Genomic DNA, 26,329 nt, shown 5'->3' on the forward strand with positions numbered 1-26,329 from the left:
GTTACAGGCAGTGGCTAGGTGGCTTAGGCTGAGTGGGCTGAAGCTGAACCCGGCGAAGACAGAGGTCCTTTGCTTGGGTCGCTGCGGCCCGGGAAGGGAACTCCCCCTGCCAGTTTTTGACGGCGCTCCATTAACAGCGTCGGGCAGGGTTAAGAGCCTGGGGGTGCTGTTGGAGCCTTCATTGACTATGGAGGCTCAGATAGCAGCCACTGCCAAGTCCGCTTTTTTTCATCTTAGGCGGGCGAGGCAGTTGGCCCCCTTCCTGGAACGTGACGACCTGGCAACAGTGATTCATGCTACGGTCACCTCGAGGCTGGACTACTGTAATGCCCTCTACATGGGGCTACCCTTGTGCCGGACCCGGAAGCTGCAGTTAGTGCAGAACGCTGCTGCCCGGCTGTTATTAGGGCTCCCAAGATGGGAGCACATTCGGCCGGGGCTCCAGGGTCTGCACTGGCTGCCAGTAATATTCCGAGTCCGGTACAAGGTGTTGGTTATTACCTTTAAAGCCCTATATGGCCTAGGACCTGCCTACCTTAGGGACCGTCTCTCCCCACACGTTCCCCAGAGAGTACTACGCTCAGGTTCACAAAACCTGTTGGTAGTCCCCGGGCCAAAGGAGGCCCGTCTAAAATCCACCAGGGATCGGGCCTACTCAATAACGGCACCTTATTGGTGGAACCAGCTGCCGGAAGAGGTGCGGGCCCTGCGGGATCTAGGGCAATTCCGCAGGGCCTGCAAGACAGTCCTCTTCCGGCAGGCCTATGACATTAGCTGACAATGTAAAACATCTTGGATGGAACAAAATGTATCTATAGGCCGCCGGTTTTATTCTATCTGGTTTTTTACTAATTTATGGTTTAATTGTATTTTTAAATGTTTTAAACTGAAGTTGTTTTAATTATTATGTTGTAAGCCGCCCTGAGACACTTAGGTGAGAAGGGCGGGGTATAAATCTTAATATAAATAAATAAATAAATAAATAAATAAATAAATAAATAAATAAATAAATAAATAAATAAATAAATAAGTAAGAGTCCCGTGCATCAGGGGTGTGGGGCCTAATATGCAAAGGAGTTCCTACTATAAAAAAAGCCCTGGGCCCACAGTCTCATCCATGAGGCTTTTTGTCTGAGAAGAGTCTTGACCTTGGGTTTCCCTACTCTTAAGTCTAATTCTCTGCTGGGTGGAGGTGTGTCCCCAATCTTTCTTGAGCCTATGGGCATCTTTGGAATTTTGTCATTGGATGGTGAGTACTACCCCATAATGGCTGCCATTAGAGGCAGAGCCAACCACAAAATGGCTGCCCCAGGAGGTGGAGCCAACAAAAACTATCTTATGGAGAAGAAGAGCTGGAGTCTCACTTGGAGTCTCAGAGCAGCTTACAATCTCCTTCTCTTCCTCTCCCCACGACAGACACCGTGTGAGGTTGGTGGAGCTGAGAGAGCTCTGAGAGAACTGCTCTTGAGAGAAGAGCTCTGAGACTGACAAGGTCACCCAGCTGGCTGCATGCGGAGGAATGGGGAATCAAACCCGGTTCTCCAAATCAGAGTCCTCCATGCTTAACCGCTACACCAAACTGGCTTTAAAGTCAAAACCTGGATGACTCTTAGTAGATCCAAGTGGGCAGCTGTCAGGGCTGGATTAAACCCTGTGAAGGCCCGCAGGCAGTCAAAATCTTGGAGATCCCCTCGCAAATTATCTCAGAGTTGGAGTGGCTGCCCTGCCACCTGTGGCCCCCACTGCAGCCTGCAGGCACCTTCGCAAGAGTCTGTGACAAAGCTGTGGGGGAGAGAGAGAGAGAGGCAAACTTGGCGATGATGCCAGCAGTAGCCGTACCAGGCAAGTTGGGCAGAGAGCGGTTCAGTTGCTGGCTGCGCGTGCAGGCTGGGAAGGCTGCAAGCAGGGGGGAAACCAGGGGGGGAAGCCAGCCCGGGGCCCCTAAAGCCATGGGGGCCCAGAGGCCAGTGCCTACTTGGCCAGATTGCTAATCCAGCCCTGGCAGCTGTGTTGGTCTGAAGCAGCAGAACAAAGTAGGAGTCAAGTAGCACCTTTAAGACCAACAAAGTTTTATTCAGAATATAAGCTTTCGTATGCATGCACACTTCTTCAGACGAGCGGATGGGGTGCAGCGAGCAGAGCTACTTATAGCTGGTGGGCAATGGTTAGGAATGCAAAGTTGGAATCCAATGGCAAAATAGTGAAATTAACCAATGGAAAGAATCTTTGGTCTGGTTAGCATTTACACGTTGGACAGGAATACCTCTGGGAAAGACGTGTTCTCAGTTTAACCCAGACTTGCAAGGAATAGAGCAATGAACAGGCTGCATTTATTACCTTATGACCGTATTTCAGCTCACTACACCCCATCCCCTTGCCTGAAGAAGTATGCCTGCGTACGAAAGCTTACATTCTGAATAAAACTGTGTTGGTCTTAAAGATGACCCTTAATAGCAGTTCTTCAACATTTCGGGCAGAAGCTGCGTTTGACGATACACCTTTCAAAACAAACACTTTGCTTAAAAGCGTTTTCTTGCATATACGCAGCTCATTGTACCATGAAGATGGTGCTGCTGAAACAACTTCTTACAATTTGCACAGCCAATCAGAAACCCTGCTGGGCATAAAACCCCATCTTGCCCAGCCCACTTTCTAAAAACACTTGATGGGCACCAGCAGGCCTTGAATTCAGCAGGAGCTCACAGGAGCACAGCTCCTGAACCTTTCCCTCCTCCTCCCCATATACCTTGTCCATTGAATAGTAGGTGCAGCTGCATAACAATCCCTGGATTAGGAGAGCGGGCAGGCAGCCAGCCAGCCCCCAGGGGCTTTGCCACGCCCTCAGCAGCCCTCATTAACCCCTGAAGAAGCCCATACCACCCTTTCTCTGCTTCTTATGTGATTTTGGGCAGCAGGTGGCTTGCTGGCCTTTTGACTGGGGGGGACAGCCCAGGAGAGTCCCGGGCGAGCAAGGCCTGCTTGGGCTGGCTGGATCTCTAGCCAACCCAAGCAGGCCTCACTCACTCAAGGCTCTCCTTTCTTGCATCAGGTTGCTTTTGGCTGGTAAGGGGTGGGATGGCATATGCTAATGAGTTATGCTAATGAGCTCCACCACCTATTTTTCTACCCAACGACCCCTGGGCACCAGGAAAGGTGTCACCGCATTGGGGATCACAGCTCCACTGTACCACCACACGATATGAAACACCTGCCCGCTTTTCACCCTTGCAGATGACCTGGTGAAAACTGCTCCGGTGAACGGCATTGCCCATCTGAGCCCATCCAACCTGGTCGTAAAAGAGGTGACTGCCAGAAGTATGCACCTCATCTGGAAGCCTCCACTGATCCCACCCAAGAAGTACAGGGTGGTCTACTACCCATCCAGGGGCGGGATCCCCAAAGAGGTAAGCACTCCCATGTTTTGATGGCACGAGGCCCATTAAATCAGCCAGAAAGCGAGGGAATGCTGCGACAGCATTGATTTGCCATAGCAGTGCAGAAAACGTACCACGCTTGTCCAGCCAGGGAACATCTGCATCTCTGTGAAAGAATCTGTGCATTGCAGATGATCCAGAGAGATGCTGTAGGGCGCTTATTTTGCACGAATGGACAGCTGGGACGTAATTGCACCACACGGACTGAGACTATAGGTCCAAGAATGCTGCTAACAGTGCACCACAGGGGAAGACAGAGAGTGGCAATCCAGCTGACTTTTCTGAGAAGCTTGCTCCACCATTACTGAACCTTGAGACACCTAAGGAATCCTCGGGCTTCCTCAGAGAAGACTTTTTTGAAAACCACAACAGAATGTTTGAGGTAGCTAACAGAATGCTGTTTCTCCTAAATCCATAGATTAGAGCAGGGGCGTCCAACTCATTTGTTATGAGGGCTGGATCTGACATAAATGAGACCTTGTCAGGCTAGACCAAGGGTGGCCAAACTTGCTTATCGTAAGGAAAGGAAAGGTCCCCTGTGCAAGCACCAGTCGTTTCCGACTCAGGGGTGACGTTGCTTTCACGACGTTTTCACGGCAGACTTTTTACGGGGTGGTTTGCCATTGCCTTCCCCAGTCTTTTACACTTTCCCCTCAGCAAGCTGGGGACTCATTTTACCGACCTCGGAAGGATGGAAGGCTGAGCGTTGGGCCGGCGACCTGAATCCAGCTTCCGATGGAATTGAACTCAGGTTGTGAGCAGAGAGTTCAGACCGCAGTACTGCAGTACTGCTGCTTTACCACTCTGCGCCACGGGGCCGCTTAATGTAAGAGCCACATACAATAAACAACAGATGTTTAAGAGCCTCAAAACATGAATGTTAAACATTTGAGAGCTGTAAGACGGACGGAAGGAAGGAAGGAAGGAAGGAAGGAAGGAAGGAAGGAAGGAAGGAAGGAAGGAAGGAAGGAAGGAAGGAAGGAAGGAAGGAAGGAAGGAAAATAGAGGGGGAGGGGGAGGCAGAAAGAAGCAACTTTAAATGCATTCTCCAAGCCGCCATCTGGCTTGGCTTGGAGAACTGCTTTAAAGAGACAAATGCTTTCTCCAAGTCAGCTGACGGGACAGTGGAAGCTTCAAGAGCCACACAATATGTGTGAAAGAGCCACATGTGGCTCCCAAGACTCAGTTTGGCCACCCCTGGGCTAGCCCATGTGTGCCATAAAATGCTATGCCAGGTAGGACAGATATAAACTTTATAAAGGACACAGACAAACACAAAGATTTTTTTAAAAAACTGAAAATAAAACATGCTTAAAACATTAGCACTCGTTGATCTTAAAGGTGCTTTCTTTGTATCTCTCCCGTGCAATCCATGGGAATGTGCAAAGGAAGCTCTGGCTCTTTCTTTCTCCTGGTGACCAGGAGAGGGAGGAGCCTCAGCCAATAGAAGGAAGAGAGGCTTGGCTCAGTAGCTCTATTGTGTGATTGAAAGAACCTGGCAAAGCAAGCTAATCCTCTCCCCTCTTCCTCCCAAAGGGAGGAGCCTCAGCCAATGGAGAAAATAGAGGCTTTGCTCTGTAGCTCCTGTGCAATTGATCAAGCCTGGCAAAGCAAGCTGTGATGCAGAAGGAAGCAAGAGAGAGGGAGAAGGAGGCAGACAACAGCCTGTTGCTCAGGGGCCTGGTCTGAGGGCCTGATTTGGCCCCCAGGCTGATGTTTGACACCCCTGGATTATAGGATGAGACTCTGGGGGTTTCAGTGAAAGATGAGCATGGGTAACTCAGAAACGAGAGTTCCAGTGTACACTAGCATCAGTGTTATGATCACTATTTAAATAGTTACTGAGCAAGAATACACTGTGGGAGGGCTTTTCTGCAGTCTCATTCTCTTTTGCTTGTAAATTCCTGTTTTTCATTTTTCATTTTTCTTTTTTCTTTTTCTGTTCCATGCATGCATAGCTAGCTCCTTCTAGCAGGTGGTTCAATATTATATCGGTTTATGCTGAGCATTAAAAACCTGTCGTTTAACTCTGCAGAGAGAGAAGTTGGACATAAAACGGTGTGATATCAAATCAACCTCTAGAGGGAGCAAAACATGTGCAGAACAGAACCTTCCCACCCCACACCGAGAAACAGGAACTTAAAACCAAGAAAAATAAAAATGCAGAAAAGCCCATACTGTTATTACTTGCAATGATTATTTTTTTCCCCTCATTGAACACTCACATGTGCTTGCATCGATAATTTGTGCACAATTTAAAATGAGCTACAATTCAGGGTGGGGGGCGTTTCTTGTGCACCATTGGTGGCATTTCTCATTGCTTAAGCAGCTGGCTGGTGACTGGCACATGCTCAAACTTTACTGGATTGCTGGGGAGGAAGGGAAGGAGCAGAGAGCCAGTTTGGTGTAGCAGTTAATTGCACGGACTCTCATCTGGGAGAACTGGGTTTGATTCCCCACTCCTCCACTTGCAGCTGCTGGAATGGCCTTGGGTCAGCCATAGCTCTCACAGAGTTGTCCTAGAAAGGGCAGCGTCTGCTGGAGCTCTCTCAGCCCCACCCACTTCACAGGGTGTCTGTTGTGGGGGAGGAAGGCAAAGAAGATTGTGAGCTGCTCTGAGACTCTGATGCAGAGAGAAGGGCGAGGTATAAATCTATGGTCTGGTTTTGGATGAATCACACCGAGGTTCACCCATCTCTAGTTCTTGCTGGGTGGCTAACTCAGCCTCCTTGTATACTTGCAGGTGGTTTTAGATGGTTCTGCCTCCTCTGCACAGCTCTTCAACCTCACTTCCCACACTGAATATCTGGTTTCGGTATTTCCCATTTATGAGAACGCGGTCGGAGATGGACTCCGAGGTATCACCTCAACCTGTAAGTCTAGAATCAATGACTGGTATTTGGTGTATGGGAAACCCCACTTCTTCTTTACCCCACTGAGTGGGGGTATCTTTTGAGACAGGCTAACACAAGTTGAGGCACCTTGCATGGATGGTCCCACACATAGTGGTTGGGCAGGTTCCAGAAAGAAGTGTTGAAGTTCAGTGGGTTTCTTTCCAGATAGCCTATCAGGGTCACAAGTTGAGGCACCTTGCATGGGTGGTTCCACTTGTAGCTGTTTGGTCGGTTACAGGAAGAGGCATTGAAATTTAGTTGGTTTCCTTTGAGATAGCCTATCAGGGTCACGAGTTGAGACACCTAGCATGGTGGGTTCTATTCATAGCTGTTGGGCATGTTCCAGAAAGAGGTGTTGAAGTTCAGTGGGTTTCTTTCCAGATAGCCTATCAGGGTCACAGGCTAAGGCACCTTGCATGGATTGTTCCACTTGTAGCTGTTTGGCCAGTTACAGGAAGAGGTATTGAAATTCAGTTGGATAGCCTATCAGGGTCACGAGTTGAGGCACCTAGCATGGAGGGTTCTATTCACAGCTGTTGGGCATGTTCCAGAAAGAGGTGTTGAAGATCAGTTGATTTCTTTCTGGATAGCCTAGCAGGGTCACGAGTTGAGGCACCTAGCATGGAGGGTTCTATTCACAGCTGTTGGGCATGTTCCAGAAAGAGGTACTGAAGATCAGTTGATTTCTTTCTGGATAGCCTAGCAGGGTCACGAGTTTAGGCACCTTGCATGGAGGATTCCACTCGTAGCTATTGGGCTGGTTCCAGGAAGAGGTGTTGATTTTCAGTGGGTTTCTTTCCAGATAGCCTATCAGGGTCACAAGCTGAGGCACCTTGCATGGATTGTTCCACTTGTAGCTGTTCGGCCAGTTACAGGAAGAGGTATTGAAATTCAGTTGGATAGCCTATCAGGGTCACGAGTTGAGGCACCTTGCATGGATTGTTCCACTTGTAGCTGTTTGGCCAGTTACAGGAAGAGGTATTGAAATTCAGTTGGATAGCCTATCAGGGTCACAAGCTGAGGCACCTTGCATGGATTGTTCCACTTGTAGCTGTTTGGCCAGTTACAGAAAGAGGTATTGAAATTCAGTTGGATAGCCTATCAGGGTCACGAGTTGAGGCACTTAGCATGGAGGGTTCTATTCATAGCCATTGGGCATGTTCCAGAAAGAGGTGTTGAAGATCAGTTGATTTCTTTTCTGGATAGCCTATCAGGGTCATGAGGCACCTTGCATGGAGGGTTCCGCTTGTAGCTGTTGGACTGGTTCCAGGAAGAGGTGTTGAAGGACCAGGGCTCTGCCACATATTTTTCTCTGTAGAGTTCATGTATTTTGTCCCCAATCTTTTTTTTTAATGTGGAAGCTCCCAGGATGGGGAGCAAGGTCTCGTTATTTAGTTGATGATGCCCAGCTCTGTTTCTAAGGTTGCCAAATTCGGGTAGGGAAATTCCTGGAGACTTGGGGGTGAAGGCCGGGGAGGAGTTTGGGGGAAGAAGTGAAGTGATGCCACAGCATCTGCCCTCAGCATCTGTCATTTTCCCCAGTGGAATTGATTCCTGTGGTCTGGAGATCAGTTTGAATTCCAAGAGATCTCCAGTCCCCACCAAGTAGCCAGCAATCCTGTCTGCTTCTCCTTTTTTGTCTTAGCAATTTGGAGTTGCTGATGTTTTAAACAGGCTTTTAGAGTCAAGAATCGTTTGGGTGAAGGCCAGCAAACTAAACCTCAAGACGATCTGTCAGGTCCTGACAGTGGGATTCAGCCCGCATTGGGTGGGTTTGCACAAGGGTGGAATTCTAGCAGGAGCTCTTTTGCATATTAGGCCACACCTCCCTGCTGTAGCCAATCCTCCAAGAGCTTACAAGGCTCTTTTTTGTAAGCTCTTGGAGGATTGGCTGCATCAGGGGTGTGTGGCCTAATATGCAAAGGAGCTCCTGCTAGAATTCCACCCCTGAGTTTGCAATTCTCTTTGAAGCCCAAGTTTAAGAGTGCTGGTAGATGCAGTTTTTCAGCTGGATGTACAAGCAGTGTGTGTCGCACACAGTGCTTTTCACCGGCTTCGGCAGAGGTGACAACTGAATCCCCTTCTGGACTTCAATACGCTTGTCAAATTTATCCAGCACTCATGCTTGACTACTGTAATTCACTATATGTGGGGCTGACTTTGAAGACTTTTCAGAAATGTTCGGCTGGTCTAGAACAAAGTGGCCAGATTCTGAGGAACATCCAGCAGCTAACAGAAAGATCTTTGCTGGCTTCCAGTTTTTTTCCTTGGCACAATGCAGAGTTTGGGTTTCGACTTACAAAGCACTAAACACTCCAGAAGCGACAGGGTGTGTGAAAGGCTGCCTGTTCCCATAGGAACCTGCCTGCCAATTAGGAACTCCCTGCTCACGTTAGAGCTGCCTGTTGTCCTTGTTACTAGTTTCCGAACCCCTGAGCAAAATGCATTGTGTTTGCTTTTCAGAACATCAAAGCATGCCTCTGGTTTGCTTTCTCTTAATTATTCATTTCCACCCCCCCAAGCACCAGTTTTGTCCATTATTTCAGTTGATTTTAAGGGGTTTTTTTTTAAAAAAAAAGCCCCTTTAAGGTCTGTTTTAGTAGAACGGTAGAATTAAAACTAGGCTAGCCAACTTCAGTTTGGGAGATTCCTGGGAATTTGGGGGTGGAGCCGGGGGAGGGGAAGCTTTGGGGAGGGGAGGGAGCCTCAGCATGGTATAGTGCTGTAGAGCCCATCCTCCAAAGCAGCCATTTTCTCCAGGAAAACTGATCTCTGTCATCTGGAGATCAGCTATTGTATTGGGAGACCTCCAGGCCCCACCTGGAGCCTTGGCAATGAAAGTGAGACTCATGGAGAGAGATGATATAATATAGTGGGTTCAAAGCAAGGAAGAGGCGAGGTGGTAGTGATCATGCTCTTTTAGTGTAGTACAGCATAGTATAGGGCTGCATTCTAAGATTGAGGAACTGGCCCCACAGGGCCAACTATAGACACTACAGCAGTGGTCCCCAACCCTTTCGGCACCAGGGACCGGTTTTGTGGAAGGCAGTTTTTCCACAGACCGGAGGAGGGGGCGATGGTTTCGGGATGGTACAATTGTGCACTTTATTTTGGTGTGGTGGTTAAGCCCGCGGACTCTTATCTGGGAGAACCGGGTTTGATTCCCCACTCCTCCACTTGCAGCTGCTGGAATGGCCTTGGGTTAGCCATAGCTCTGGCAGAGTTGTCTTTGAAAGGGCAGCTTCTGGGAGAGCTCTCTCAGCCCCACCCACCTCACAGGCTGTTTGTTGTGGGGGAAGCAGATAAAGGAGATTGTGAGCTGCTCTGAGAGGCCAGGATACAAATCCAATGTCTTATTATTATTATTGTTACGACATTGTAATATATAATAAAATAATTATACAACACATGGCCCGGATGCTAACAGGCCACAGACCGAGACCGGTCCACAGACCAGGGGTCTTGCGCAAGCAACCATTGGATCATACAAACCAGCCAGGAGCCCATGATTGGAGCAGGGCAGCAGAGATTTGGATCCTACTGCCCTTTGTTCCCAAGACCCCAAGCTCAGTCCTACGGGCTCCAGTGAGCTAGGCTGGAGCACCATTACATAGACACTTACCCGTCTGCATACACAACAGATGAGCAGGGCTTTTTTTGGTTGAAAAAGCCCAGCAGGAACTCATTTGCATATTAGGCCACACACCCCTGATGTCACCATTGTTTCACACAGGGCTTTTTGGGTAGAAAAGGCCCAGCAGGAACACATTTGCATATTAGGCCACTGATATCACCATAGTTTAGTTTCACGCAGGGCTTTTAAAAAGAAAAGGCCCAGCAGGAACACATTTGCATATTAGGCCACACCCCCTGATGCCAAGCCAGCCGGAACTGCATTCCTGCTGAAAAAAAGCCCTGGAGACAAGGAAGGCACTGCCATCGTGAAAATCATCTTGCACCTCAACACTTCAATCATACTCAGAATCAGGGCTTTTTTTTGGTAGCAGGAGCTCTTTTTCATATTAGGCCACACCCCCTGATGTACCCAATACTCCTGGCGCTTAAAGTAAGTCCCGTACTAAGAGTCCTGTAAGCCCTTGGAGAATTGGGTACATCAGGAGGGTGTAGGCCTAATATGCAACGGAATTCCTGCTACTAAAAGAGCCTTGCTTAGAAGGCTTACAACACAAACACTCATATTCATTCTTGTACAGACAGTAGAATAATAAATTAACAATCCACGGAACAACCGTAAGATGAAACAGGTAAAGTGTCAGACATATATCACAAAGTCCTTAGTGGTAGTTAACAGCAGGGGTGAAATTCTAGCAGGAGCTCCTTTGCATATTAGGTCACACACCCCTAATGTAGCCAATCCTCCAAGAGCTTACAAAAAAGAGCCTTGTAAGCTCTTGGAGGATTGGCTATATCAGGGGTGTGTGACCTAATATGCAAAGGAGTTCCTGCTAGAACTCCACTCCTGGTTAACAGACAAGTCCGTTCATGCTTTTTCCTTTATTCCCATAAAACAGATCCCGTTCCATCCACTGAAGAAAGGGATTCTGCTCCAGACAAGGTGAAAACTTCAGGCATGCAGCCCCCCACCTAACAAGTATTTCTGAAATATCTTGGACCTCGTTTTCGCAAGAAGCTTTATCCAAGCTATTTTCCTTACAAAGATTTCTCATCGATTCCATGCCTCTTCACACTTCAAAGTTCCAAGCAGGCTGTGTGGCTGGATGCCTGAAGTTTTACACATGGGATTCACTGCCACAGGAGGTGGTGGCAGCTACAAGCATAGACGGCTTCAAGAGGGGACTGGATAAACATACGGAGCAGAGGCCCATCAGTGGCTGTTAGCCACAGGGTATTGTTGGAACTCTGTCTGAGGCAGTGATGCTCTTTATTTTTGGTGCTTGAGGGGGGGTGCACAGTGGGAGGGCTTCTAGTGTCCTGGCCTCACTGATGGACCTCCTGATGGCATGGTGTGACACAGAGTGTTGGCCTGGATGGGCCATTGGCCTGATCCAACATGACTTCTCTTATGTTCTTATTATTCTACTGTTTGTACAAGAATGAATATGCTTGTGTTCTAAGCATTCTGAGTGTGTTTGAACTGTTAAGTTGAGTTGCAGGATGATCTTCACGGGGGCAGTGCCTTCCTGGAGGCTGGCAACTCTCGATAAAAGACCTATTGAAATCATAGCCATCCTCTTTGCAGGCTTGCTTATACCTTCAAGAGCAAACAAGAGCAGACGGATCACAGCATACGGTATAGGGTGAATAATTGTTCTCCCTAAGGATCTTTTATTTCCGGGGTGGCCAATGGTAGCTCTCCAGATGTTTTTTTGCCTGCAACTCCCATCAGCCCCAGCCAGTATGGCCAATGGCTGGGGCTGATGGGAGTTGTAGGCAAAAAACACCTGGAGAGCTACCGTTGGCCACCCCTGTTTTATTTTAAAAGGCAACACAAGTGTAGCTCTTCAGGCTACCAAAACAGACTTGGAGATTTGCTGGCAAGGTGTGGTGAGTAGTCAAACAGCAGAGCTTTGTCACTGAGCTGTTTGCCTTTCCTCATGACAAGTGTTAAGTGGCAGGGATCTTTTTGTAGCAGGACCTCCTTTGCATATTAGGCCACACACCCCTGATGTAGCCAATCCTCCAAGAGCTTACAGGGCTCTTATTACAGGGCCTACTGGAAGCTCCAGGAGTATTGGCTACATCAGGCTATCTGCGGCCTAAGAGAACATAGGAGAAATCCTGTTGGATCAGGCCAATGGCCCATCCAGTCCAACACTGTGTCACACAGTGTCCAGAAAACCCCACGTGCCATCAGGAGGTCCATCAGTGGGGCCAGGACACGAGAAGCCCTCCCACTGTGCCCCCCAGCACCAAGAATACAGAACATCACTTGCCCCAGACAGAGTTCCAACGATAAGTTGTGGCTAATAGTCACTGATGGACCTTTGCTCCATATGCTTATCCAATCCCCTCTTGAAACTGGCTATGCTTGTGGCTGCCACCATCTCCTGTGGCAGTGAATTCCATGTGTTAATCACCCTTTGGGTGAAGAAGGACTTCCTTTTATCAGTTCTAACCCTACTGCTCAGCAATTTCATTGAATGTCCATGAGTTCTCGTATTGTGAGAAAGGGAGAAACGTACTTTCTCTACCTTCTCTATCCTATGCATAATCTTGTAAACCTCTATCATGTCACCCCTCATGAGGTCCATTAGGAGGCCATCAAGAGGTCCACTAGTGGGACCAGGACACTAAAAGCCCTCCCACTGTTGCCCCTTTCAAGCACCAAGAATACAGAGCATCACTGCCCCAGACAGAGACTATATGCTGTGGCTAATAGCCACTGATGGAGCTCTGCTCCATATGCTTATCCAATCCCCTCTTGAAGCTGTCTATGCTTGTAGCCACCATCTCCTGTGGCAGTGAATTGCATGTGTTAATCACCCTTTGGGTGAAGAAGTACTTCCTTTTATCTGTTCTAAGCCGACTGTCTAATATTCAAAGGACAATATTCAATATTCAAATAGTATTTAAAAAACCCCCCGATAAGTGGAATCAGTTGTGCTAAACAGAAGTACAATTTTAACAAATAGCACTTCTTAATTTTGCAAAACGCTGTTGGCGAGGGAAGCCAAAGATGTGGCGTTTGTTGACAGAAGAGTATGGCTGGTTTTGCCCATTCTCAGGATTTTAAAAAAGCATACGAAGCAGGATCGTTGAGGTTTTGTGGGACAGAAAACACGATGCATGATCTGCTTTCCTCATTTTCTCTTTATCAACTTACTCTTGCAGTGCCTCTGTCTGCTCCCCGGTCCCTCCGAGCATCTGAAATCAGTCACAACAGTATCAAACTCACCTGGCAGCCAGCAGATGGCGCCACGCGGTATCTGGTACTTTGTTCTTCAGCACCCAACGGAGCGAGCGACCATACTAAAGAGGTAAGGAGGATTTATTTTCTTTGTTGGTTTGTTTCGTTGGAATCACAACTTTTAAGGCCTTCACCGGGGAATTACAGGTAGAAGGTGATTTTTGTAAGTGGGCAATTTTAAACCTGTGACACGCATTCTAAAGTTGTACAGTCCCATGAGAGGGAGCCCTGTGGCGCAGAGTGGTAAAGAAGCAGTACTGCAGTCTGAACTCTCTGCTCACAACCTGAGTTCGATCCCGGCGGAAGCTGGGTTCAGGTAGCCGGCTCCAGGTTGACTCAGCCTTCCATCCTTCCGAGGTCAGTAAAATGAGGACCCAGCTTGCTGGGGGGAAAGTGTAGATGACTGGGGAAGGCAATGGCAAACCACCCCGTAAAATGTCTGCTGTGAAAACATTGTGAAAGCAACGTCACCCCAGAGTTGGAAACGACTGGTGCTTGCACAGGGGACTGCCTTTACCTTTTTGCCCATGAGAGGACTGTACTGCATGGACAAGTGAGAGGGTGGTACCACATGAACACCTGCATCCGGATTTTATTTTGGATGCTTGTCTGGGGAGAATGGTCTCAGTGCAAAGAGCAGATAACATCTAACTTTTATCAAGGGGAAGGATGGTGGCTCAGTGGTAGAACAACTGCTTGGAAAGCAGAAGGTCCCAGGTTCAATCCCTGGCATCTCCAACTAAAAAGGGTCCAGACAAATAGGCATGAAAAACCTCAGCTTGGGACCCTAGCAACCGTAACCAAGCCCCTCATGACATTCACTTCCCAGTGCCACTGGGGAAAGGATTGCAGGTTGTAGCAAGCACGAACAGTGGGAGAGCTCCTCAGAGGGTAGAGGAAGGACACCAAGGTTGGGTGAAGAGGAGGAGGGCACGGTAGGGTTGCCAGCTCCAGGCTGGGGAATAACTGGTGATTTGGGGGCTGGAGCCTGAAGTGGGTTGGCTTAAGGAGAAGAGGGACGTCAACAGGGTATAGTGCAGGGGTGGCCAAACTTGCTTACCATCCCTTTGAGGAGGGATGGTGGCTCAGTGGTAGAGCATCTGCTTGGTAAGCAGAAGGTCCCAGGTTCAATCCCCGGCATCTCCAAAAAAGGGTCCAGGCAAATAGGTGTGAAAAACCTCCGCTTGAGACCCTGGAGAGCCGCTGCCAGTCTGAGTAGACAATACTGACTTTGATGGACCGAGGGTCTGATTCAATATAAAGCAGCTCCATATGTTCATATGTTCACCATAAGAGCCTCATAGAATAAACATCAGATGTTTGAGAGCCACAAGACATGAACGTCAGATGTTCAAGGAAGGGAAGGAGGGAGGCAGGCAGGAAAATAGACGGAAGGAGGAAGAGGTGGAAAGAAAGCAACTTTAACTTTAAATGCATTCTCCAAGCTGCCGGCTGGCTTGGCTTGGAGAGATGGTATAAAGAGACAAATACCTTCTCTATTCTGGCCAATGGGGGCTTCAAGAGCCACACAATGTTTGGAAGAGGCACAGTTTGGCCCCCCCCCCGGTATAGTGCCCTATAATTCACCTTCCCAAGTGACCATTTTCGTCAAGTGAACTGATTCTGTCACCCGGAGATCAGCTGGAATCTCAGAAGATCTCCAGCCACCACCTGAAGGTTATTCAAAAAAACCGGCTACGTTGCGGAGAGTAAACCATAAAAAAAATTTCACCACCAGTAAAGTTGAAAAATCGCCCAATACTATGTTGCAAGTTATGTATATAATAAATAGTAACAGAGTGTAACTATTTATAATAAACAATGTAAAAGTTACAAGCACATAAATTTGCAATATAAATGCAACTGGAAGGACTCTGAAAGGTTGATCCGACAAATTTTTACATCCTTATATGATGGTCAAACTGAGGGCTGTTTTTTTTTTTTTACCAGGAAAGCACAGGGACGCAGTTTCTGCTGGCTTGGCCTAAGGGATGTGGCCTAAAATGCAAATGAGTTCCTGTTGGGCTTTTTCTTTTTAAAAAAGTCCTGTGTGAAACAATGGTGACAGCAGGGGGCATGGCCTACTATGCAAATGAGTTCCTGCTGGGCAAACTTGACTGTAACCCTCAACAAGCAAAGGCATTTTCAGAGATTACATTTCAGTTCTTCAGAAACTTCTCTTAACTGGGCATTCCACTGTGCCAATATGGTCTTGTGGTTTACCACTGAAGGTTGGCAACCCTTGGGCCTGGGTGGGTAGAAGAGGGCAGCGCCCCACCCCTCGGAACTCTCTGCCAAGGGACCCTTAACACTTGGAGCTGGACCTGCTGAGTTGCGTAGCCTCAGAGGCTTGTGGGAAAATGGCTTCTTCAAAGGGTCATTCCAACGTGCAGATTTCAAACATCTGGCTCAGTAAAGCAAGAGAAGCCATTCTTTTGGGTTGGGGGGGGCACAGTGGGGGGGCTTCTAGTGTCCTGGCCCCACTGATGGACCTCCTGATGGCACCTGGTTTTTTTGGCCACTGCGTGACACAGAGTGTTGGACTGGATTGGCCATTGGCCTGATCCAACATGGCTTCTCATTTGTTCTTATGTGATGAGCAAAATGGGTAAATATTACATTGAGTCAAATCACCTCAGATGTAAGGAAAATGGGAACAGCAGCTTCAGTTACAAAACTGCAAAAAAAAAAAAAATAGTGCTAGCAAACAGAATCAGTAAAGGTTTTTTGATCTACAATAGGCCTCGTTCACACATGCACATCATCACTAAATATGGCAGTCTACCCTAATGCTAATGCAGGCATGTGAGAACAGTACTCAGCAATGCCTTGTGCCCAGCAAGACTTGTGGTACAAAGAAGGGCCTAGCATTTGGAGCTGCAGATGGCAGCTGTCTTGCAACAATTAAAAAGAGGTCTTGGATGCATAAGGACATCAGAAGAGCCCTGCTGAATCAGACCAGGAGCCCATCTAGTCCAGCATCCTGCATCACACAGTGGCCAACCACTTCCTTTGGACAGCCAACAACGGGACATAGAGGCTGAGGTCTTCACGAGAGCACCAGAAAAGCCCTGCTGGATTAAACCAGTGGTCCATCTAGTCCAGCATCCTGTCTCACAGAGTAGTCAACCAGTTCCTCTGTAGGACCAACAATGGGGCATAGAGGCTGAGGTCTTCACGAGAGCACCAGAAAAGCCCTGCTGGATTAAACCAGTGGCCCATCTAGTCCAGCATCGTGTCTCACAGAGTAGCCAACCAGTTCCTCTGTAGGACCAACAATGGGGCATAGAGGCTGAGGTCTTCACGAGAACACCAGAAAAGCCCTGCTGGATTAAACCAGTGGTCCATCTAGTCCAGCATCCTGTCTCACAGAGTAGCCAACCAGTTCCTCTGTAGGACCAACAATGGGGCATAGAGGCTGAGGTCTTCACGAGAACACCAGAAAAGCCCTGCTGGATTAAACCAGTGGCCCATCTAGTCCAGCATCCTGTCTCACAGAGTAGCCAACCAGTTCCTCTGTAGGACCAACAATGGGGCATAGAGGCTGAGGTCTTCACGAGAACACCAGAAAAGCCCTGCTGGATTAAACCAGTGGTCCATCTAGTCCAGCATCCTGTCTCACAGAGTAGCCAACCAGTTCCTCTGTAGGACCAACAATGGGGCATAGAGGCTGAGGTCTTCACGAGAACACCAGAAAAGCCCTGCTGGATTAAACCAATGGTCCATCTAGTCCAGCATCCTGTCTCACAGAGTAGCCAACCAGTTCCTCTGTAGGACCAACAATGGGGCATAGAGGCTGAGGTCTTCACGAGAACACCAGAAAAGCCCTGCTGGATTAAACCAGTGGCCCATCTAGTCCAGCATCCTGTCTCACAGAGTAGCCAACCAGTTCCTCTGTAGGACCAACAATGGGGCATAAAGGCTGAGGTCTTCACGAGAACACCAGAAAAGCCCTGCTGGATTAAACCAGTGGCCCATCTAGTCCAGCATCCTGTCTCACAGAGTAGCCAACCAGTTCCTCTGTAGGACCAACAATGGGGCATAAAGGCTGAGGTCTTCATGAGAACACCAGAAAAGCCCTGCTGGATTAAACCAATGGTCCATCTAGTCCAGCATCCTGTCTCACAGAGTAGCCAACCAGTTCCTCTGTAGGACCAACAACGGGGCATAGAGGCTGAGGTCTTCACGAGAGCACCAGAAGAGCCTTGCTGGATTAAACCAGTGGTCCATCTAGTCCAGCATCCTGTCTCACAGAGTAGCCAACCAGTTCCTTTGTAGGACCAACTATGGGGCATAGAGGCTGAGGTCTTCACGAGAACACCAGAAGAGCCTTGCTGGATTAAACCAGTAGCCCATCTAGTCCAGCATCCTGTCTTATGCAGTGACCAGCCAGTTCCTCTGGAGGGCCAACAACAGGGCATGGAAGCCGAGACCTTCTCCTGATGTTGCCTCCTGGCTCTGTGAAGATGGAGGTTCCCTTTAGTCACCACTGTGTGTAATGAAACAGGCTGTAGTTCATGAAAGCTTAAACTGGGAGAAAAATCTTGTTAGTTTTTAAGGCGCTGCAAGACTCCTGGTTTCTTATTGCTGCAACAGACAAGCCCGAGCAGCTCTTCTGGAATTATTACCATGCCTGAAAATAGAACTGGATCCCAGAACTGTGTTGCTGTGCTGCAGCTCTCAAACTGAGAGGCTGGAGAATCTTCATGGACCAAACACACACAAAAGTCACTTAGGGAGAGCACCTCCATAATGTCCCTTTGGTTTCCAGGTCATTCTGCAAGTTGGGCAGAAGGGGGGCAGCAAATTGGTTGTAATGGCAGGGGTTGGGGAGGGTGTTGAGCAGAGTTGAAATAAATAGAAAATTGTTTCTGCAAATGGGCAGGGCTTTTTTTGTAGCAGGAACTCCATTGGCTGGGTGGCTTAAACTGAGCTGACTGAAGCTGAATCCCATGAAGACAGAGGTCCTTTGCCTGAGTCATGGCGGTCTGGGTAGGGGAATTCCCCTACCAACTTTTGACGGTGTGCCACTGACAACGGCTCACGAGGTCAGAAGTTTGGGGGTGCTACTGGAGTCCTCCTTGACAATGGAGGTCCAGATAGCAGCAACTGCAAAATCCGCCTTTATCCACCTTAGGCGGGCGAAACAGTTGGCTCCTTTCCTTGGCCGTAACGACCTGGCAACTGTGATCCATGCAACAGTCACCTCAAGACTGGACTACTGTAATGCCCTCTACATGGGGCTGCCCTTGTCATGAACCCGGAAACTGCAGCTAGTGCAGAACGGGGGCGGCCAGGCTGTTAATGGGGCTGCCCAGGTGGGAGCACATACAGCCGGCACTGCAAGAACGGCACTGGCTGCCAATAGTATACCAGATTCGCCACAAGGTGCTGGTTATTACCTTCAAAGCCCTTGAAGAGCTGTCCTATAGAGGATGTTGTGGAATTGTTTTCTGTGGCCCCAGAAGGTAGGACCAGAACCAACGGGTTGAAATTAAATCAAAAGAGTTTCCGGCTCAACATTAGGAAGAACTTCCTGACCGTTAGAGCAATTCCTCAGTGGGACAGGCTTCCTCTGGAGGTGATGGGTTCTCCTTCCTTGGAGGTTTTTAAACAGCGGCTAGATGGCCCTCTGACAGCGATGAGGATCCTGTGAATTTAGGGGGAGGTGTTTGTGAGTTTCCTGCATTGTGCAGGGGGTTGGACTAGATGGCCCTGGAGGTCCCTTCCAACTCTATAATTCTATTGCCTACCTACTTAATTAGGTGCCTCCAAGTCCTAATATTACGGGAGTCTGACTTCAATTTGCTTCAGGGGTCTCCAAGGTGGTCCCTATGGACACCCATGGGGCTCACCAATACACGTTCTGGCAGCCATGGACCGGGGCCTTGGCAGCCCTGATTGGCAGCCTTGTAGACAAATGGCTGAGGAACAGGAAGGAGGCAGATACGGCTGAAGAGGGATCTGTTCTTACTGTAACAGGCAGCAGGATTTTAACATTTGTTTTCCTCCTGATTTTCAGAGTTTTCCCCCTCTTTGTCTCTTGTCAGGTGAAAGTCGTAAAGACTGAAGTTCTGCTTGAGGGGTTGTCTCCCAGCACTGAATACGCGCTAGCTGTGTATGCGATGTATGGAGAAGATGCTAGTGACCCCACAAGTATCCAGGAAACCACATGTAAGTTGTGGTCTGTTTTTTTTTTCATATGTGTGTCTTAAGAACATTAGAACAGCCCTGCTGGATCAGACTGGTGAGGGTCCATCTAGTCCAGCATCCTGTCTCACAAAGTGGCCAGCCAGTTCCTCTGGAGGGCCGAGAACAGGGCACAAAGGCTGAGGCCTTCACAAGAACATAAGAAAAGCCCTGCTGGATCAGACCAGTGAGGGTCCATCTAGTCCAGCCTCCTGTCTCACACAGCAGCCAACCAGTTCCTCTGGAGGGCCAACAACAGGGCATAGAGGCTGAGGCCTTCCCCTGGTGTTGCCTCCTGGCTCTTGGATTCAGAGGATTAATGTCTCTGAATGTGGAGGTTCCCTTCAGCCACCGTGGCTAGTTGCCATTGTTAGACTTATCCTCTCTCAGATCTGGTCCAAATCCATTGGAATGGCAACTACACAGAGCATAGAATGTTCAGGTCATGTAGGGAGCCATCTAGGGGGACAGGAGCATGACTCAGTTGCCGGTCTCCAGCTGATGCCTGGAGATTTCCCAGAATTCCAACTGGACCCCAGGTTATAGAGATCAGAGAATGTAGATGTTTGGAGGCTGGACTCCATGTCATTAAATTGCACTGAGGTCCCTCCTGGCCCCAATCCCGACCTCTCCAGGCTCTACCCCCCCCCCCCAAAAAAAAATAATATCAAGGAATTACCCAATTAGGCATACTTTGAAACCCAATTATAGCCGCCACTGGTTTTCCTGGAGGGATGCTGACAACTGGGGTTTTGTTAGGCATCTGCAGGGGTGGAATTCTAGCGGGAGCTCCTTTGCATATTAGGCCACACACCCCTGAGGTAGCCAATCCTCCAAGAGCTTACAAGGCTCTTTTTTGGTAAGCTCTTGGAGGATTGGCTACATCAGAGGTGTGTGGCCTAATATGCAAAGGAGCTCCTGCTAGAATTCCACCCCTGGGCATCTGAGAATTTCCCAAGAGCAGTCTTCTTTTCTGAACTACAACCCACAGAAGTGAAACCGGATTCAAACTGTTATGTTGATGACCTCTGAACGGCTGTCCTCATGTCTTACAGTGGCCCTGAGCCCTCCGCCCCGCCTGAGTTTCTCAGATATCAGCCATGGTTCCATCAGGGTTAACTGGGAGGCGACCTTGCGAGCTGTGAAAACTCACCGAGTGACCTATATGTCCAGCAGGGGGAGCAACACTGGGGAGGTGAGTGACCATCAAGACAAAGGGGTTGCTTTCCTAGATCGGCACAAGGGCCATCTAAGCCAGGGCAGGGACCCTAACTTTGTGCCTATGGATGCCATGGTGACCACCAACACCTTCTCTGGGACCCACCAAGTCTTTTTAGGCAGTGGGTGGGGCCAAATGCAGCTTTGTTCACAGCCAGACTTCTGATTGGCTGTTGGAGATCTGATTGGCAGTGCAGCTCTTCACTATGTCACTGGAAGGAAACTGCAGCAGCAATATTGTGGCTGGCTCTGCCTCCTGTGATAACCATTTTGTGGCAGCGATTTTGAGACTGTTAAGGGATCCTTTGTTTTTGCCTGTTCTTTTCCCACCACCAGCCAGCTGGCTGGTTGGTTGGAGGAAACACCTGCACCCCAACAACAATAAATATTACACGCCTTTGTTACCTGGGAGTGACATAGGTGTGATGGCAATTTTGAGGGGGTGACTCTGTTTCTGGGGCAAAACTCTGTTTTGAGGCTGATTTTGCCACAGACTTTAGCCAAAAAACCAGAGCATCATCTCTGCGGCCCCCCCCCCCCCCCCAATTTCAGTGATGAGTCTATATTACTTCCAGGCAGAGCTTTTATTTTTGTAGCAGGAACTCCTTTGCATATTAGGCCACACCCCTCTTCAGTAGCCAATCCTCCAAGAGCTTACAGGGCTCAGAGTATAGGGCCTACTGTTAGCTCCAGGAGGATTGGCTCCTTTAGGGAAGGTGTGGCCTAATATGCAAAGACAATCCTAATGTTCCTTCTCTTTTGGTATCAGCCAGTCACAGCAATATCCTCTATGGACTTTCAGCAGACCTCATTTTGTTTCTTTTCAGTTGGAGGTTCCTGGCAATGTTTCATCTGCTGTGCTGAAGCCTCTGTCATCACTGACAAAATATTTTGTCAGCGTGACTTCCATTTACGATGAAGGCGAATCCTTTCCAGTTACGGGCAATGTTACTACATGTAAGTAGTAGAAGAAGAAGACCACAGATTTATACCCCGCCCTTCTCTCTGAATCAGAGCGACTTACAATCTCCGTTATTTCCTTCCCCCACAACAGACACCCTGTGAGGTGGGTGGGGCTGAGAGAGCTCTCCCAGAAGCTCCCCTTTCATGAACAGCTCTGCGAGAGCTATGACTGACTCAAGGCCATTCCAGCAGCTGCAAGTGGACGAGTGGGGAATCAAACCCGGTTCTCTCAGATAAGAGTCCGCACACTTTACTACTACACCAAACTGGTGTTCTGCATGAACTAGGGCTCCCAGGCTTCATACTATGGTGGGAGATCTCCTTTTGGCAGCTCTTTGGCAGCTCTTTTGGCAGGGGAGAAAGCAATGTCACCAACATTGCTATGTCACTTCTGGGAGAAACCTGGAAGTCACATGGGGTAGTTCTAGGAAGCTCAAGAAACTCTATGGATTTTCACAGGGCTTTTTATTGTAGAAAAAGCCCAGCAGGAACTCATCCGCATATCAGGCCACACCAGGGCTTGTTTTGAGCAGGAATGCACAGCAATGCTGTTCGAGCTGGTTTGGTATCAGTGGGTGTGGCTTAATATGCAAATGAAGAAGAAGATATTGGATTTATATCCCTCCCTCCACTCCGAAGAGTCTCAGAGCGGCTCACAATCTCCTTTCCCTTCCTCCCCCACAACAGACACCCTGTGAGGTGGGTGGGGCTGGAGAGAGCTCTCACAGCAGCTGCCCTTTCAAGGACAACCTCTGCCAGGGCTATGGCTGACCCAAGGCCATGCTAGCAGGTGCAAGTGGAGGAGTGGGGAATCAAACCCGATTCTCCCAGATAAGAGTCCGCACACTTAACCCCTACACCAAACTGGCTCTCCTGCTGAGTTTTTTCCTACCAAAAAGCACCTGTGTGAGACAATGGTGACATCATGGCAATGTGGCTTAATATGCAAATAAGTTCCTGCTAGACTTTTTCTACAAAAAAAGCCCTGGCCCACACCTCCTGATATCGACATTGCTTTTACACAGGGCTTTTTTGGGAAAAAACCCCAGCAGGAACTCATTTGCATGTTAGGCCACAGCACCTGCCATGAAGTGAGCTGGAACTGTGCTCCTGTGGGTTCCTGCTCAAACAAACAAACAAACAAACAAAACCCCCTGATTTTGGTTACAAACCACACCCATATACTTTGAACTGCACTAAGATGCCTCCCAAGGAGACAATGGAGTCAAATGTTTTTAAAATAATTCCCTGTTGAAATATAGAAAGGCCTGCCTGAATCTCTGGCATAATTCTATTTATAAAGTCCGAGAAAGCCCAGTACGTGAGTTACACAATCTTTCCTCCCTCTCTCCTTGAGTGCCCTTCTTGGACTCTTCAGTTTCTGGCGATGCCAAATGGCATGTGTCTTCTCGCCCAGCGTTGAAATAATCATGCTTTAATTAATAGCTGCAAAATATTACATCCCAGTCCTTCAGGACGTGCTTTTGTCATTGGGGGGGGGGCGGTCCAGGGAAGCGAAAGGCGGGCTGGCTAAGGACAGCTGTCCGGTTACGAGTCTGCTCCCTCGCCATCTGCTTCGTGGCAGGGCTGCGCAATGGCTTCTTCCCCGAGCAACTGGGACAGAATGTGGAGAAACCCATCTTCACTACAGCTTTTTTTTTGTAGCAGGAGCTCCTTTGCATATTAGGCCACACCCTCCTGATGCAGCCAATCCTCCAGGAGCTGACAGGGCTTTTCTTACAGGGCCTACTGCAAGCTCTTGGAGGATTGGCTACATCAGGGAGGGGTGGCCTGATATGCAAAGGAGTTCCTGCTACAAAACAAAAAAGCCCTGGGCCTCACCATCTTCCCTTCCTTTGTCTTGCAGTAAAGGTGCCGCCGCCAAGCCACCTGAAGGTCACGGAGCTCTCGGGAAGTGAGATACGGCTGGAGTGGGAAGCGATCGCGGCGTCCGATGTGGTGGTCTACCAGATCAAATGGAACGTGCTTGGTGAAGGGCGGTCGCAGGAGGTATGCAGGAAAAGCTGATTGGTGGAACTCCCTGTAGGGTTGCCAATCCCCAGGTGGGGGCAGGGGATTCCCCGGTTTGGAGGCCCTTCCCCCCACTTCAGGGTCATCAGGAAATGGGGGGAGGGGAGGGAAACGTCTGCTGGGCACTCCATTATTCCCTATGGAAAGCTATTAACATAGGACATAATGGAGAATGGATCTGTTGGTATCTGGGCCCTGGGCTCTGGAGGGGACTGTTTTTGAGGTAGTGGTGCCAAATTTTCAGCACAGCATCCAGTGCCTCTCCCCAGAATACCCTCCAAATTTCAAAAGGATTGGACCAGGGGGTCCAATTCTGTAAGCCCCAAAAGAAGGTGCCCCTATCCATTATTTCCAATGGAGGGAAGGCATTTAAAAGGCGTGTGGTCCCTTTAAATGTGATGGCCAGAATTCCCTTTGGAGTTCAATTGTGCTTGTCGCACCCTTGCTTCTGGCTCCACCCCCAAAGTCTTCAGATATTTCTTGCATTGGACTTGGCAACCCTAACTCCCTGCTATAAGATAGGAATAAGAAGAGCCCAGCTGGGTCAAAACTTTGGTCCATCTAGCCAACATTCTGTCTCATACAGTGGCCAACCGATTCCTCTGGATGTCCAACAAACAGGGCATAGAGGTTTACAGCCACTGGACGTGGAGGTTCCCATTAGTCACCAGGGCTAGTAGCCACTGATAGATCCAGGGATGCCAGCTTCCAGGTGGGACCTGGAATTATAGCTCATCTTCAGAATACAGGGATAAATTCTCCTGGAGAAAACTGCTGCTTTGAAGGGTGGGCTCAAGAGCATTGTACTTCGTTGAGGTCCCTGGCCATCTGAGTCTCAGTCCCCCAATCTCCAGGAGCTTTGCAGCTCCTGGATCTTGCAACCCAACCTCCCATCGCCTACTGGTGGCCAAAGCGAACCTGGCAACCAAGGCTTTTTTTGTAGCAGGAACTCCTTTGCATATTAGGCTACACCCCCCTGATGTAGCCAATCGTTCAAGAACTTACAGTAGGCCCTATACTAAGAGTCCTGTAATTCTTGGAGGATTGGCTCCATCAGGGGTGTGTGGCCTAACATGCAAAGGAGTTCCTGCTACAAAAAAGCCTTGGTTGCCAGGTTCCCCTTGGCTACCAGTAGGCAATGGGAGGTTGGGCTGCAAGATCCAGGAGCTGTGAAACTCCTGGAGATTGGGGAACGGAAACTGGGATGGCCAGGGACCTCAAGAAGGTACAATGCCTTGAGGTGATTTGACTCAATGTAATATTTACCCATTTTGCTCATCACACAAGAACATATGAAAAGCCATGTTGGATCAGGCCAATGGCCCCTCCAGTCCAACACTCTGAGTCACATAAGAACATAAGAGAAGCCATGTTGGATCAGGCCAGTGGACCATCCAGTCCAACACTCTGTGTCACATAAGAACATAAGAGAAGCCATGTTGGATCCAGCCAATGGCCCCTCCAGTCCAGCACTCTGTGTCACATAAGAACATAAGAGAAGCCATGTTGGATCAGGCCAGTGGCCCATCCAGTCCAACACTCTGAGTCACATAAGAACATAAGAGAAGCCATGTTGGATCAGGCCAATAGCCCATCCAGTCCAACACTCTGAGTCACATAAGAACATAAGAGAAGCCATGTTGGATCAGGCCAATGGCCCCTCCAGTCCAGCACTCTGTGTCACATAAGAACATAAGAGAAGCCATTTTGGATCAGGCCAGTGGCCCCTCCAGTCCAACACTCTGTGTCACATAAGAACATAAGAGAAGCCATGTTGGATCAGGCCAATGGCCCATCCAGTCCAACACTCTGCGCCACATAAGAACATAAGAGAAGCCATGTTGGATCAGGCCAATGGCCCATCCAGTCCAACACTCTGCGCCACATAAGAACATAAGAGAAGCCATGTTGGATCAGGCCAGTGGCCCATCCAGTCCAACACTCTGTGTCACATAAGAACATAAGAGAAGCCATGTTGGATCAGGCCAGTGGCCCATCCAGTCCAACTCTCTGTGTCACACAGTGGTCAAAAAACCCAGGTGCCATCAGGAGGTCCATCAGTGGTGGCGCCATAGATACAGAAGCAGCTTAAGGGTTTGGAAGAATAGAGTTAATTATAAAAAATACACTGTGAAAAAGGAGTGGGAGAGAATAAAACCAGCACTGTGAAGATGAAATTGAATTTATACTCCACCCCTTCACTACCCGAAAGAGTCTCAGAGCGGCTTACAATCTCCTTTCCTTTCCCTTCCCTTCCCTACAACAGACACCCTGCGAGGTGGGTGGGGCTGAGAGAGCTCTGACAGAAACTGCTCTTGAGAGGAACAGTGCTTCAAGAACTTGTGACTGACTCACGGTCCCATCAGCAGGTGCATGTGGAGAGTAGGGGATTAAATCTGGTTCTCCCCAGATAAGAGTCTGCACACATAACCACGACACCAAACTGTAGGGACAGCTGCCATGGAAACAATGTTATTGCAATCTGCCCAGCCAATCGGATCCGCAGCAGCCCATCGGAAGCCCTTTCTGGTCCCACCCACTTTTGGTGGGTGCCAGGCAGGGATGGCCCATCCACTTGGTAGGGCAGTAGCGCACCTAGGGCACAGGAAAGGTATTGGCAGACACCGTGATCCCCACAGGCATTACATGGTCACCCATGTTCTACAGTAAAATGAGGCACAGAATGAAGTCTGTGTGCTTATTTATTTGCT

General features: G+C 48.9%; 1 protein-coding gene across 1 annotated transcript in view; it reads left to right on the forward strand.

Annotated features, from left to right (window-relative positions):
- The window catches only part of COL20A1 (collagen type XX alpha 1 chain), a 219,977-nt gene that overhangs the window by 49,035 nt on the left and 144,613 nt on the right, over positions 1-26,329 (forward strand). The window contains exons 11-17 of the mRNA XM_060230663.1: positions 3,232-3,404; positions 6,178-6,307; positions 13,142-13,287; positions 19,268-19,391; positions 20,462-20,601; positions 21,452-21,581; positions 23,455-23,597. Of these exons, the coding sequence (XP_060086646.1) occupies positions 3,232-3,404; positions 6,178-6,307; positions 13,142-13,287; positions 19,268-19,391; positions 20,462-20,601; positions 21,452-21,581; positions 23,455-23,597 (986 nt within the window). The remainder of the gene's footprint in view (positions 1-3,231; positions 3,405-6,177; positions 6,308-13,141; positions 13,288-19,267; positions 19,392-20,461; positions 20,602-21,451; positions 21,582-23,454; positions 23,598-26,329) is intronic.

The sequence above is a fragment of the Heteronotia binoei genome, chromosome 2 (assembly GCF_032191835.1).
Source record: "Heteronotia binoei isolate CCM8104 ecotype False Entrance Well chromosome 2, APGP_CSIRO_Hbin_v1, whole genome shotgun sequence".
Lineage (NCBI taxonomy): Eukaryota > Metazoa > Chordata > Lepidosauria > Squamata > Gekkonidae > Heteronotia > Heteronotia binoei.